Raw genomic sequence first — 14,183 nt, forward strand, 5'->3', positions numbered from 1 at the left:
GGGTGGGCAGCCCTAGGCAGGCAGAACAAGAAGTCAGACCTGGCTCGGGAGGTCATGTGTTGTGGGCCCCAGGAGCTCGGTCAGGACGCTGACCCCTACACAACCCTGGCATGCCGCTGCTCAACCCCTGTCTCTCACACAGGCTGCAGCCCTAGCTTTGGGAGACAGAGCCTGGAGGAGCTCTTCGTGACATGAGGATAAGGGTCTCTACATCTCACTCCCACAGTTCTGCAAAGCAGGTGGGATGGTCTCAGGAAACCAAGGCCTAGACAGGGAAAGTGACTGGCCTAGGGGCACAAAGAACAAGCACACATCACTGGTCAGCCAGAACTTGCAACCAGGCCTGGGTGCCTCTGTAATTCTCTACTGTCTCAAGGAAACAAGGCACGGGACAAGTAATTATTCCTATCTGGCCACAGAAGAAACAAACTCAGAGGGTCAAGGTTTTGCCCAAGAGCTCCCTGCAAGCAACAGGTGAAGAACAGGCATAGAGGGCTTCCTGGAGGAGGAGCCTCCATCTGGGCAGGAAGGAGCAGAGGCAGACAGAGCAGACAGGTCTTGTTCGGGGAAATGGCTTCTCTTCTTACGGTCAATTTTTTAGATTAAAATAATTTTTATCTAGGTGTGTGTCTGCACTCAGGCACATGCGGACGCCATGTGCATTTGTGGAAGTCAGAGAATAATGTTAGCAAATCGGATCTCTCTTTCCACTTTGGATTTCATGGCCTGAACTCAGGGCCACCAGGCTTGGGTGACAAGTGCCTGTATCTTCTGGGGCATCTCGTCCACATACACATACACCCTTATTTTTTTAAGCTAGGGATGATTCTGAGCCCCTGATCCTCTTGACTCTACCCCCCAAGAGCTAGAATTACACGGTATTAGAAAGCACTGAATGTCAGCTTCAGCAAACGCGACACCCCACCAGCTGAGCTCCACCTCAGACCCCCAATTTAAGTTTTCACATCATCGGGTCTACCCCTTTTTGCTTTCTTCGGTTCCGCCTTTGTGCTTGAGGAGAGCGGCTGAGAGCAGACACTACACTTAAGTCATAGTTACTGCAGGGAGTGCTCAGCCTTGAGCCCCGCCCATCCTTCTGGATGGCAAAACACCAAGAAGGCCTCCAGAGCCTACCTCCAGAGTCCAACAAAGCCTCAAGCATCTTTCCACTTACATCTTCCCAGACAGTCTGATTTTCTCAACAACTTCCTCAATGCTTTCCCAAGAAATAGGAATAGGAAAACCACATTTCAATCCATTTGGAGTTTATGCTGGTGTGAGGTAAGGGGCAAGACCTCCCATGCTGCTGCACGAAACATCCCCATGCTACAGGACGCTTGCAAGGACACCCACCTCAGTCTACCACACGGCAGATTCTCTGGTGTCTGCAATTTGTTTCTAGATTTCCACCCTGTCTGGACAGAAGCAAGCCTTCTTCCTGTGTGCGACTCTGCCTCCGCTGACCTGTTCAGCCTAGCTGCTCCCATGTCTCACATGGTCCAGCTCTGCTTGGGAGTCTCAGAGTCATGCGATTCCCAGCATCCAGGGACACCTCTGCCCCATGCCCAACTCACTAAGTTTCAAATGAGGGATGGAGGAAATGCGGGCTGGGAAGAGGGCAGGAGTTCCTGGGAAGCAGAGCCGGGCATGCCTTGGCAGGACTATGCTGGCTCGTGCCCAGGAGATTTGGGGGAGGGCAGCTAGGTAGGGCTGAGATAGAATGCAGCATTAGGGCCAAGCTGGAAGGGGATTATTACAATCCCACTGCCAGCCAGTTCCTGGCAGGGTAAGAGGCTGGATTTATTTCTCCAGGCTACAGAAGGCTGGGTAGTTAGGCCTCTGTCTGTCAGGGCGCCCTCAGAGCAGCCCATTAGATGGGAGGAGATCATCAGGCCCAGCTTTCAACTTCTCTTTCCTCCTGCCCACTCTTCAGGCAAGCAGAGCTGGAGGACCCTGAGGACGGGCCACTGATCACACTCTCCCTAAGGAACGGTCCGGGCCTCTACCTGCTAGGACCTAGGTGTTGCTCGTATCCGTTCCAGAGGAGGTGACGGATGCCAGGAGACCCTCTCCCATTTTCTTCTTACACCACCGCACTATAGAAGTAGAAAACTAAAGCCCGGAGTGTCATCCCTCATCCTTTAGACTCTCCCTGTAGCCATCAAAAGGAGAAAGCCATTTGTGGGACATCTGTAGGGAGGATGCATTCTTCTCAAGGTTAGGGAAGGGTCTCTTCTTACATGGGACAGGAGGCACACGGGTACCCGTTTAATAATTAGACAAGTACACATCTAATAACCCCGTTTAACTAACAAGCAGATTGAGGCTGAGAGGCCCAGGGCCCACCTGAGGGCCCTAGCAGCGTCAGAAGAAAGGGCAGAGTTAGAGATGCAGATGCCTGGCAAAGGAGGGCCCAGCTGCATTTGATTGAATCCAACTATATCCTGGCATCTGCTTGAAGAGACTTCATCACCAGGGCAACCCTGAAGTCTCTCTACACCTACACCCCAACCAAGAATCAAACCACAAGACTGCCAGGACAGGAAGCTGGGAAATTCCCCTTTTCTGGTCCACCTGTAGACAAAGCCAATCTCAGCCTTCAAGGGGGGGTCTGTGAGAACCCAAGGGCTGAGTCAGCCACAGCCAGCAGCCCAACAGGCAGGCAGGCCTGGAATCCAGCAAGCCCCTTATCATACATGTGTGTCTTCCTTCTCCAGAACCCCAACACTCGAGAACTCAGGGGGTGCCATCTCCCCAAGAGTCAGCAAGATGGCAGGCATACTCTCCAGGCAGTCACCAGCCACTATCCAAACCATCGTCTGTTCTGCATTGCTCTTAGCACGCATTGCCATGCCTGAGCCATGCTTTGCGTCCACTGCAAGGGTGAGGAAATCCCAGTCCTTATGGCTAGCACCGGCCCAAACTGTTCTGAGAGCTCACATGACAGGGAAGGAAGCAATGGCTTGGTTTGGTGGAGAGACATCTAGTTAAGAGAAGGGGAGGTAGTGGGCACTGGGACAGGCAGGCGAAGCCTCTGTGCTGAGAGGGCCAGATTCCCCGGAACAGGGAGAAGCTGTGACAGTAAGGCTAGCTCGGCCCGTGTGGAAGGGCAATGGAGGGACAGACCCACACGGCAAAAGGAGCCATCACCTAGTTCCACCCCAAGAGGGAGGCCACTGGTGTTGGGGGCACTGACTTGCCTGCCCACCCCTGCCAGTCCCTTCTCAAAGGCTCACCCATGCCTTCACAGCACAGGTTGTATCTCTAAGGGTGGCCTCCAGCTTCCCAGACTAAGAGCTACGGGATGACAGGGACTCTTTCCAGGGCTCTGCCTAGGTAGGTCGGCCTGTGATTGGACCCCCTAGGTGTGTGTGGAATCTCTCCCCTTGCCCACATTCCTGCACGTACGCACGCACACACGCCTGCACATACTCGCACGTACACGCAGACACATCACTTCCCCAAACTCTCTTCTGGCCCCCTGACCTTCCTCTCAAGGGCTCTCTAAGGGTTCCACACGAAGTAACCCTGGGGCCTTTGCACAGCTTGACCCCAGGCTAAAGTCCGGACTGCTCAGAACTGCTGCAGGCTCAGGTCACCCAGGTAGCATGGCTTCCATTTCCCAGATGAAGCTCAATGATTTTTCCTCTCCCAAACACCAGTCAGGAGCAACAGACACCCTGGCTTACCACCCACTCCCAGGAACCCCTGAACCTGGCTTTGATTTCCCTGGGTGATCTGGGTGTCTATTCATAACAGTCCCCTGGCTCTCGCCAGCCTGGGCTCCCTTTCAGGGAAGGAGAGAACCGGGTCAGCCGCCACTGTGATGCGTGCGCCTGTGCCAGAATAGGTTTGTTGATTGCATCCATAAGTACAGCCCCGTTTAGCTCACTGGAGGTGGAAGAGGGGAGCTGGGTATGAGCAGGGGTTCACACTGTGCCCAGGACCCCTCAGCTTGAATAAATCACTCCTTCTTGGCGCTCCATCCACAAGTCAGGAGGAATCAATTAAGGTCAAAACAGCTTTTAAAAGGCAAGCTTAGCATAGACTTGCAAGGCAGCTGATTACCATACTCTGGCTTCTTGGTGTCTAGCTTAGGAAGTTCCTCCAAGCCTCTGACCTAAATCCCTCTCAGTGTGGTGCTGGTTTTGACACTGCTGCCTTGAGGAGACCCAGGGGCTTGGGGGAGGGGTGACAGAGGGAGGAGGGCCAGGTCCAGCTTGAGAACAGTCTCTGTCTCACTGAGTCCTTAATTGGCAGTATTAAAGTAATGAGTCACAAACAACAGCCAATTAATTATCCCCAGTTATAAAAAGCTCCTCTTCCCTTCCTTGCCTTCATCGGGTGAGGCACCCTCCACACCCTCGGCCAGCAGCAGGAGAGGCAATTCTATCTCCAGCTCCCAGCTTCCTTCTTCCATTTGCTGTGAACTGTGAACAAAGGCTTGGGAGTGGGCAGAAGGGTGGTCTTCATGGAGGAGGGGTTCCTTTCCCAGCTCTGGGACCCTGCTCACTCCCAGGGCTCCCTTGGGAGACAGTCTGGTCTGAGCAGGCTGCCACTGGCGATCCCAGCTTGGCATCAGAGAACAACCCTCCCTCGCCCCAGACCCTGCTCAAGCAACTTCCTGCGTCTGTTCCTGGTCCATTCTCCCTGTGCTCTCATTATCCAGACATCAGTGCAATCTTTCTGCAGCCTGCAGCCTCCAGACACCGTGGCTGCGGGTCTGTCGTGACCTCGGGGACAACTGCTCTGTGCCTGGATTTTCTCCCTCTGTAAAATGGGTGCACAATTAGTTGTGGCCAGCAGAGAAGTTCGTTCTCGCATTTACGGGCAGTCAATTGTTCCTTCCCTGCTCGCAGCAGGTGTTCAATATGTTAATTAACTCTTACCGCTCACGGCCACCCCTGTCACAGGCTGAGACACAGGTGAGGGAGGACCCCCTTGCAGAGGCCTCTCCTCCCTGCTCCCCAGAGCCAGCAGTGGCTTCTACTTTTCCAGTAGACTGTATGTAGGCCCTATTTTACAGCAGCTGCTTTTGTTTTGTTTTGAGGCAGGGTCTCAGGCTGGCCTGGAACTCTCTAAGTGACTAAGAATGACTTTAAACTTCTGACCTTCCTTCTCCCGCTCCCGAGTGCTGGGCTTACACACTCCTGTGCCTTCACACCCAGTTTATCCAGTGCTGGGAAGCAAACCCAGGACTTCCCGCATGCTAAGCAAGCACCCTACCGACTGTACTTCAGCCATCTTTGAGACCGCAGCAGACCCTCTGTTCCCTTCGCTGCGCCCGGCTGGCAAGGGAGCCCAGCATAGCCCTATTGCCATTCTGGCCATCTGTGGCAGGAGGGACAAAAAAGAGAAGGAAGGAGAGAAGGAATATTCACACAAGTAGGAGAGGAAGCGGGCTGGCGGGCTGTGAGTCTTAGAGGCTCATCCTCAGCTGACTTTAGGGTCCCCTGAGGTGAGCTCAGCCATCTGCAGAAACAGAATGGATTGAGGTTCTGCCGCTCCTTCGGCCTTGGTTCCATACCCAGCGCCCCAGACGCTGGTGTCCCCACGGCTTAAACTCCTCAGGCACACACTTTCTCCACCCTTCTTTGGGTCATAATCAAGTCCCTTCACTTCTTGACTCAAGACTTATGAGGGCTGCCAACGCAGTGGCCTTTCCATTGGAAGCTTGGCTGTCCTTCCTCAACCTCGGATGCCTATTACCACTTGAGTGATCTTGCTCCAGTCCCTGGCTTCTGTCTCTCCGTGACCCACGGGGTCATTAGGAGCAGTGAAGAGTCGAGCCTGTCAGCACAGCACTGACTCACAGCACATACAGGGTTCCGGTCACAGGGAGGGTGGGTGGAAGAGACCTGCTGCCTGCCCTAGGCCAGAGTGGGACAGAGACGGCTATGGAACAAGCGGGTGGCCCATAATGATGATGTCATTAATCTGGTCTCTTCCCGCCTCAGTGATGTAGTAGCTGAAGCTTGGCATCGGAGTGCCTTGTCCTAATGTCTTCTTACACGTGGCACCATGCTGGCCACTTAACATCCCTGTCTCGTATGTTGGCCCGTGAGAGGGTATGTTACCGCCTCTTCCTCCCAGGTACACAGCTCACAGACACTGGCGACAAGGGGAAGAGGCACTGCTGACCCTTAGTCTGTCAACTCTGGCCTGTGTCTACCCAAGAGAGAATGGCCATACCATGTGGCGCCCGGGATGCCAGCTCAGGCTGAGGGCACAGCAGGGGGCTGGGCTCCATCCTAACACTGCCAGGGCTACTGTGTGGCCTTGGCCGTGCCCCTTCCTCTTCCTTTCCCTTGCGCTGTTCAGCCATGTTTCCTCCTTCCTACAGGAAGTGTTTTGGTCCATTTTACTGACCCATGCTCCTCAGGGGGGTCCTAGGCTCCGGACACAGTCTCACTCTCCATCCCTCTCCAGCACAGAGGATGGCAGGCAGGTAGGCCAGCAGCCTGACCGCCCCATCCCTCCCACCTCAGTTGCTGCACCCTTGACCCTCCAGCCTGTTTGCGGCCAGCTGGTGAATTCGGAGGCTAGCTTCTTTGTTCAGACAAGCAAGAGGGAGGAGGAAAAGCTGTTCTCCAGGCAGCAAAGCTTTTAGATAAACACCACACAGGAATCGGGTTCCTTCAGAGAAGAAACCAGATCCACAGGCTGACAGCGCCCCAGGGACAGGAGGGCTGCTTGGTCTGCCCAGGAAGCCAGCACTGAGGCCTCTTTATCCACCTTAGCACCTGCTGCCAGGCCTGGCAAGCCAGCAGCTCAGGTGACTGGGCCCTGGTGCCAGGCCGTGGCTCCATCGGCTCCCGGGCTCCAGGATGGCCAGACCCACCTCCTCATCCTCCTGACACCCCTACCTGACCTTTCAGATCTGTGGGAACTGAGAACTTCTGTTTTTCATCCCAAACTCTTTCCTGTTCAGGGTCCCTGGAGCAGGTTGTCCCCACTATCTACATCCACGCAACAAGCTCCTTCCCGACTCTCCCACCTGAGGGAGGCTAGGAACCTTCTAGGCTAGTTTTGCTGAGGAAGAGACTGAACTCTGGAAGAGCTATGGCCTATCCAGAACCAGAGACAGCTGAGCCCTGATTTCCCTCAGCTCCAGGGCCCCCTCACTGGGCTTCCGGATGCCTCTGACTCCATCCCAGGATAGCTCACCGGTATGGCCTATCCAGAACCAGAGACAGCTGAGCCCTGATTTCCCTCAGCTCCGGGGCCCCCTCACTGGGCTTCCGGATGCCTCTGACTCCATCCCAGGATAGCTTACCGGTGTGGTGTCATCATGGGAGCGTTGGTAGCGCTTCCAGCGGCAGCCATAGATGCCAGTGAGGCATGAGAGGCACAGTTGGGGCTCGTAGTACTGCAGGGGCTGGTGTCTCACCATGCTCGTGCCCGCGGCCCTGGCGCCCAGCCCTCAAGCGCCCATGGAGGCCCCTGACTGGTACTGTAGGAAAAAGCACAGAGTTGTGAGTTAGGGAAAGGGTGAGGCATTGGTTCTGCAGAAGTCACCATAACCTAGGTCAGGGAGGTTACCCTCTTCTGGAAGTTCTATGGGGTCCTGGAGGAAGAGTCATCCTTCATGGTCCCTGGCACCCATTCTCCCCACTTCTTACCCCCCCCCCCCGTCACCGATGCCTTCAGTGTTTGCCACCTTTACCTAGTGTGATGATTTCACCTCCCTTGGAAATCTGCATGGCTCCATCTTTGTCTTTCAGGTTTTTAGCTCATTCTCTCTCTCTCTCTCTCTCTCTCTCTCTCTCTCTCTCCTCTCTCTCCCTTCTCTCCTCTCTTTCTTCTCTCTCCATCCCTCCCTCTTTTCCCCTGTCATTCCCCCCTTCATCTCTCTCAGCTCAGTATATAACTGACCCTGAACTTTGATCCTCCTGCCCCAGCCTCCCGAGTGTCGCAGGCATGCACCATCCTGCCAGGTTAGTAAGACTTTCACAGCCCTGGAGCCCCTCCCCTACCCCCTAGGCTCCCTCCCACAGTCTCAGATCTATTTTCTCAGTCATGTTCTTAAATATAATTTATCTGCTTATTTCCTTTGCCTGCCCACTGTAAGTTCCACGAAGGCGAGGAGTTTTGTCTTTTTAATTCTCTGCTGTCTCCCCCGTCACTGGAACAGAGCCTGGCAATAGCAGACTTTCAAAATAAACATACTACAGAACACATGATCAGAAACACTGACAGGCATGGAGCGCTGGAAATGCAGGTGTCACACACCCATGCTTCCTCTCCATCGTCACCGTCACCTAACACGGCAGGCACCCCATCCTAAGGCCACACATCCAACTGTTGAACAAACCAAGGCTCAGAGAGAGAGAGAGAGAGAGAGAGACATGGAGACATGCCTGTCCTGTCCCACACTACGTGAAAGCATCAGGGGTCCACTCCAGCACCCACAAGCATTTCCTCCCCGAGGGGCATTCGGCATGGTGGGAACTGTAGAGGCTTTAGGACAACAGGAGGTCCCCTGAGGGATGAGCCGCTACCCAGTGCTGCTTGTCAGTTTGGACCCCCCCCCCAACTCCCCCAGGACTCATCCTCCCAGAGTTGGTGTTGATCAAGTGTGACCAGGGAACCAGACATCACTGGAACTTCAGCCCCAATCTATGGATGTCACCAGCATGGTGATTCTGACATACAGATGAGACTCTAAGATGCAAGGCTATCAGTCCCCCACCAGATCCTGAGACAAGGGGGCCCTGGTCCCCATGTTTCCCATGCAGAAGAACTACCAGCATCCACGGGAAGGAAGGGGTGTCTTGTTTTCCTATCGAAACACACTTCACGTCTATAAAGGTCACCCTTGCACGAGTGTGGTGGGGTGTTCGGTGTGTGCATCTTCAGAGTGTTGGCTCAGGTTGTATTTGCTTCCTAACCACCCCTACCTAACACCCGAGCAGTCACCACCCAAAGCCCACGGGCAATAGCACCCTCACTCACCCTAGGCCACCCCTCAGGCTTGACAGCTACCGAGTCACCTTCAGTGGCTATAGATTTACCAGTTCTAGAGCTTACCCGCTTGCAAGCCATGTCTTTTACATGATACTAACAAAATCTCTTCGAGGTTTATCCACGTCACACCAAGCATCAGACTTCATCTCCTTTTCTGAGACAAGGCCAGGTAACCCAGGTTGCCCTTGAACTTGTCACTAGCCTCTCAAGTTCTGGAATTATAGGCATGCACCAGTACTCCTGGCTACCAGTTTTTAAATAGGTAAATAATATTCAGTAATAATAGGTAAATAATATGTTACCTCCTGTCCCCCACTTGTTGGTTGAGGATACTCTAGGTTGTTACCAGTTTTTGCTTGTTTTGGTGTGGACGTGGATTTTCACTTCTCTTGGATACGCTTGGGCATAGATTTTCTGCATCATGTGATAACTCTTATATTTGATATTTGGTACTTATTTGGGATAAGTACCAAATTTATTTTCCAAAGTGGCATACCCTTTAACTTTCTCAAAGCTTTGTCTTAGTCATTTTATACTCTAGAAGTCTGAAGCTCAGAGAGACTCCGCCCCTAACAAAGGTAATACAGTAAAGCTAAAATTCATAACCAGGCAGTCTGGCTCCAAGGGACCTCATTCTAGCCCACGGCTTGGCAAACTATAGCCATGGCCTTGCCAAATCTGACCAGTTGCCTACTCCTTTGTTTTTTGTACAGCTTGAAACCTAAGAATGTTTTCTACATTTTTAAATCACTGGGGGAAATGGACTTAAAACAAGCATATCTTGTGACCCATAAAAATTCTATGAAAAAGGACAAGATCTCCCGAGTAAATTGGGAGCATGGGGACCATGGGAGAGGGTTGAAGGGGAGGGGAGAGAAAGGGAGGAGAGCAGAGAAAAATTTATAACTCAACAAAATCAGTAAAAGAAAAGAAAAAAAAGAAAAAAAATCTATGAAAATCAAAGCCCAGCATCCATAAATAAAGCTTTATCAACCATAGCTACGTTTGGCCCCTCTGCTTGCCCCGTCTGTGGCTGCTTTAACTAGAACTATAGGGCAAGTGACCGCTAAGGGGTCATGTGACCTGCAGAGCCTAAAATACTTCTTGTCTGGCTCTTCAGAGGGAGGGGATGTGTACAGATACCCTCTGCCGCCTGGCTGCCTCTGCCTCCCGTAAGCTGGGAGTGTGAGTCAGGTCATGACGGAAGGAGAGGGTGCCAATGGGTACTTAGCCAGGGCTCAAGGCTGCTTCCTGGAGGCAGTGTTTAAGGTTAATTCTGAAGATGTCAACCTGCAAGGGCAGGTGCCTTCCTTGGGATTTCTGTGGCTGTGATAAAGCACCGCGACCAAAATCAACTCGGGGAAGAAAGGGTTTACTCCGGTGTACAGCTCTCAGGTCACGGTCCCTCGTTGAAGGATGTCAGGGAAGGGATAATTACCCCAAGAGGGAATAATCAGGACACAGTCACAATCAAGTGAAATCAAATCGAACTCCAACAGTGTGAATAACTCAGTGTCCATGTCCGGGTTTCACCCACGGCAGTGGCACTTTTCCACGTCTGCTACCCACAGAACCCACAGTTTGTCTCCCAGGCTCAGTTAACTCCACTCCACAACTGCCGCTGCCCTTGGTGTTAGTAATGACATGACCCTGGAATCTCCAAAATGCTGTGCCTGCCCCATAACCTGGCTGTGTCTTCACCAACAGCTTCTCCTGGACGCCCCTCAGGGACTTGAACCCTGCTAAACGGTGCCAAGCCTCAACTTCACTCCATGGCTCCTTTAACCCTGGGGCTTTGACCCCAACTGAAGCCGTACCTTCACTAACGACCTCTCTTCAGGGATTCCAGTCCTGACACAGCGCCAAGCCTCAGCTGTTCCCCAGGACCCCTTCATACCTTCAAAACCAGTATCACCTGGGAGACTCTTACCCAAGTTCAGCTACCAATACAAGTACAGTCCTGGCCCCCACCTATACACTCCCACATGCTCAGTCTTCCAGAGAAGGTGGAAACGGAAGCCACAGCCGGGAAGCCAGAGCTCATCCAGGCAACCCCAGCATTAAGGTCTCCACTGTCACATCAGCTATCAATCTCATCACATCTGCCCCTGCCTCCCAGCAGGAGGAGGCGATTGCACTCCAGGCTCTTGTCTGGGCCTCAGTCTCTGGAAGTATAATGGGGGTGACAGGCTTTGCTTTGGAGATTATGAGGCAAGCTCTGTGAATTGCTAGGCTGGGGTGGAGGAGGGCTGTCTCCCTGCAAGGACCAAGGCCCTTGGTGAATCCAGGAGCAGGGCCAGGGCTCCCTGACCATTGACTGCTGGCCTCCTGGTCACTTCACCTAAGAATAAAAACGATAGCTCCGTTTGAAAGGATAGCAGTGAAGTGGTGCCCCCTCTCCACCCCCACCCCGACCCCCAGACCCAAGACTCTGGGATTCTACCTCTGGGCTTCTCCCAGCCTCCGGTAAATGTTTATCCTGTCCATAGCTGGACAATTCCTTCTGTTCCCTCTGTGTGTCCCAAACAGAGACCATCTCACCCCTCCCTGTTTCAATAACCAGGTAGCCCAAGCCAGTGACCAAGACTACCTTGTCTGCCTCGGAAGACAGCAGCCAGTGGCTCCTGCCTTTCTGCAGGAAGGAATCTCCCAGGCTCTGCGAGCCCAGCTCTGTCACACAGCCTGCTTCTAAGACCCTCTTCAAGCCATGCCTCCCACCATCCTGGCCTGGTCTTCTCTTCCCAAACCTCTGCGCAGAACCCCACTAAAGCCAGGGTACACTTGCACCAGCCGGCCCACTGACCAGGACCTGCTCTGCCAATCCAGCCTGCCCTCTGCCCCATCTGAGTTACTCCTCCTAACCCTGGTAGTCTCCAGAGAGCCTCTCTTGAACCCTGACTCAGTTAGAGGTCTCTTGCACCTACTGTAGCCTACGGGTCCTGCCACTATTTCCTGGACCGTTTTGTTATGTGTGCACTGCTGACATGGGCGCTTGTGACAATGTGTGCCTGCCCCATGGGGCAACTGACTGTCCCCATAACCCCGGGGTCCAGCAGTGAGGAGAGAACCTTCCAGAAGCTTGTCAAACCAGTTCTACTCACCAAGTCGCTGGTTGGATGCTGAGCAGCTGACACAGAGGTCAGCCCTCACAGACAAGGTTCTTTCCTCCTGTCCCCCAGCCTGTCACCACCCTCCCCTCCCAGCAAAGCTAATAGCACCACTCAGCAGCCATGATTTCTTCAAGCCACCTCCTAAGACTGCTCATACCAACCAACTGCCAGAGAAATCTCCTGCCAAGAGCTTCTGCCAGCTCTGGGACGTGAAAGGTCTCTCGCTAGCCCAGAGTCCTGTGTTCTGCCTGGACACTTGGCTCTGAGCTCTGCAGCCTCCTGGCCTCACATGGAGAAAGTGTCCGGTATGGGGGTTGGGTTTGAGCACCAACCTCCAAAGTCCTCTGCCACCTTAACCTCCTGGTTGTGCCTGCCTTGTGTCCCCACCCCTCTGCCCATCTATGACTGCCAGCTGGTAAGACACCAGGCCTCAGACCGTGATGCCCAGTCTCTTCTGTGAGACGTGAGGGCGTGAGTGTTAATGTGGTCTCCCCAGGGAGACTTGTGATGTGACGTTGCAAGTCATTCTCTCTGAGCCTTACTTTACATGTCACGGGATTGGGGCTAGATGAAAGAGCACCAGAAAGTGTTCATGTACGCAACGGGGTGATGGCTCGGTGGGTAACATGTCTGCCATGTGTGCAAGAGGACCTGAGTTTGATCCCCAGGACCTACACAAGGAATCTGGGCATAGAGCCAGTGAGATGGCTCAGTGGGCAAAGGCTTGCCACTCAGCCTGGTGACCCAAGGTTGACGCCCAGAATGAACTCACGTGGTAGAAGAAGAGAACTGATTCCCACAAGTTTTCCTCTGCCACAGGGGCACTGAGATACATGCATGTGCGTGCACACACACACACACACACACACACACACACACATGCACGCACACATGCACGTACACACGCACACATACACATGCATGCACACACGCACATGCACACACACACACACACACACACACACACATAAATAAACCCAGGCAGGGTTGTGTGTACTTATAATCCCAGCACTCTGGGGAGGTGGAGAAAGGCAGAACCTAACTGATGAGTTGCTGGCCGAATGAGAGACCCTGTCTCAGAAACAGGGGGTCCCTACCTAAGAAAGGAGACCCACACAAAGGAGTAGAACATGGGTGCTTGATTGACAAACCAATCTTGAAAATGCTACTGTAAATACAGGGAGCCACTTAAAATAGACGGCTAAGTGATTCTATTTTTAAGGTCTGCCCGGGCAAACAGAAAATGATGAATAATCTCAGGGCTAGGAGCGTGAGAGAGGGATGGGGCATCTTCTGAAAGTGATGAAACGTTCTAGAATTAGTGGTACTGCTTCTGTGACTGTGGCTCTCCTAAAAACCACTGAGTTGTGCTCTTTAAATAGGCAAGTCGTAGCCAGGTGTAGTGCACACACCCTTAATCCCAGTTCTCCAGAGGCAGAGGCAGGAGGATCTCTATGAGTCTACAGAGCCTGGTCTACAGAGTGAGTTTTCAGGGCAGTCAGGACTACATAGTAAAACTCTGTCTCAAAAAACAAAACAAAACAAAAAAACCAAAAAGGAAATTAAAAAAGAAAAAAAGCAAGCAAGTTGTGTCAGGTGCACTTAGTGGAACATACCTGTAACTACATCACTCGGGAGACTGAGGCAGGAAGGCCACCCTGGTCTACAGAGTTCAAGGCAAGAATAAAACAAGGTTGGGCATTCTTGGTGCATATTTTTAACCTCAACACTTGGGAGCCCAAGGCAGATAAATCTCTGTTGAGTTCCAGGCTATCCTGGTCTACATATTAAATTCTAGGCCCGCCAGAGATTCAAGGTGAGACCCTGTCTCAAACAATAGAACAAACAATCCAATAACAATGAAATAGACACATTGTATCTTACATAATAAAACTGTTTGCTTTTTATTTGTCCAGATCTGAAAGGGTCACCGTAACAGAAGAAACAGTGCTCTTACTGTGCCTGGGTCCCTCCATTCCTGCCAGGCTTGGGTCTCTGAGGCACTCCAGTTCTGAGAACTGTCCTGCCCCCTTCAAGGAGCTCTTGTGCTCAGACTCACCTGAATCATTCTGTGGTTTGCAGCCCAAACCCTTTACTAGGACAACG

The 14,183-nt window shown here is 52.7% G+C and overlaps 1 protein-coding gene across 8 annotated transcripts in view; it reads right to left on the reverse strand.

Moving 5' to 3' along the window:
* Positions 1 to 14,183, reverse strand: part of LOC121452800 (glycerophosphodiester phosphodiesterase domain-containing protein 5) — a 77,506-nt gene that overhangs the window by 30,070 nt on the left and 33,253 nt on the right. For all 8 annotated transcript variants that reach the window (XM_041659122.1, XM_041659092.1, XM_041659067.1 and 5 more), the window contains one exon: positions 7,277 to 7,453. In XM_041659122.1, coding sequence (XP_041515056.1) covers positions 7,277 to 7,393 — 117 coding nt within the window. In that variant the 5' untranslated portion in view covers positions 7,394 to 7,453. The remainder of the gene's footprint in view (positions 1 to 7,276; positions 7,454 to 14,183) is intronic.

Source organism: Microtus oregoni, unplaced genomic scaffold, assembly GCF_018167655.1.
Source record: "Microtus oregoni isolate MIOR12 unplaced genomic scaffold, Mior012 000000F_ref0000247, whole genome shotgun sequence".
NCBI lineage: Eukaryota > Metazoa > Chordata > Mammalia > Rodentia > Cricetidae > Microtus > Microtus oregoni.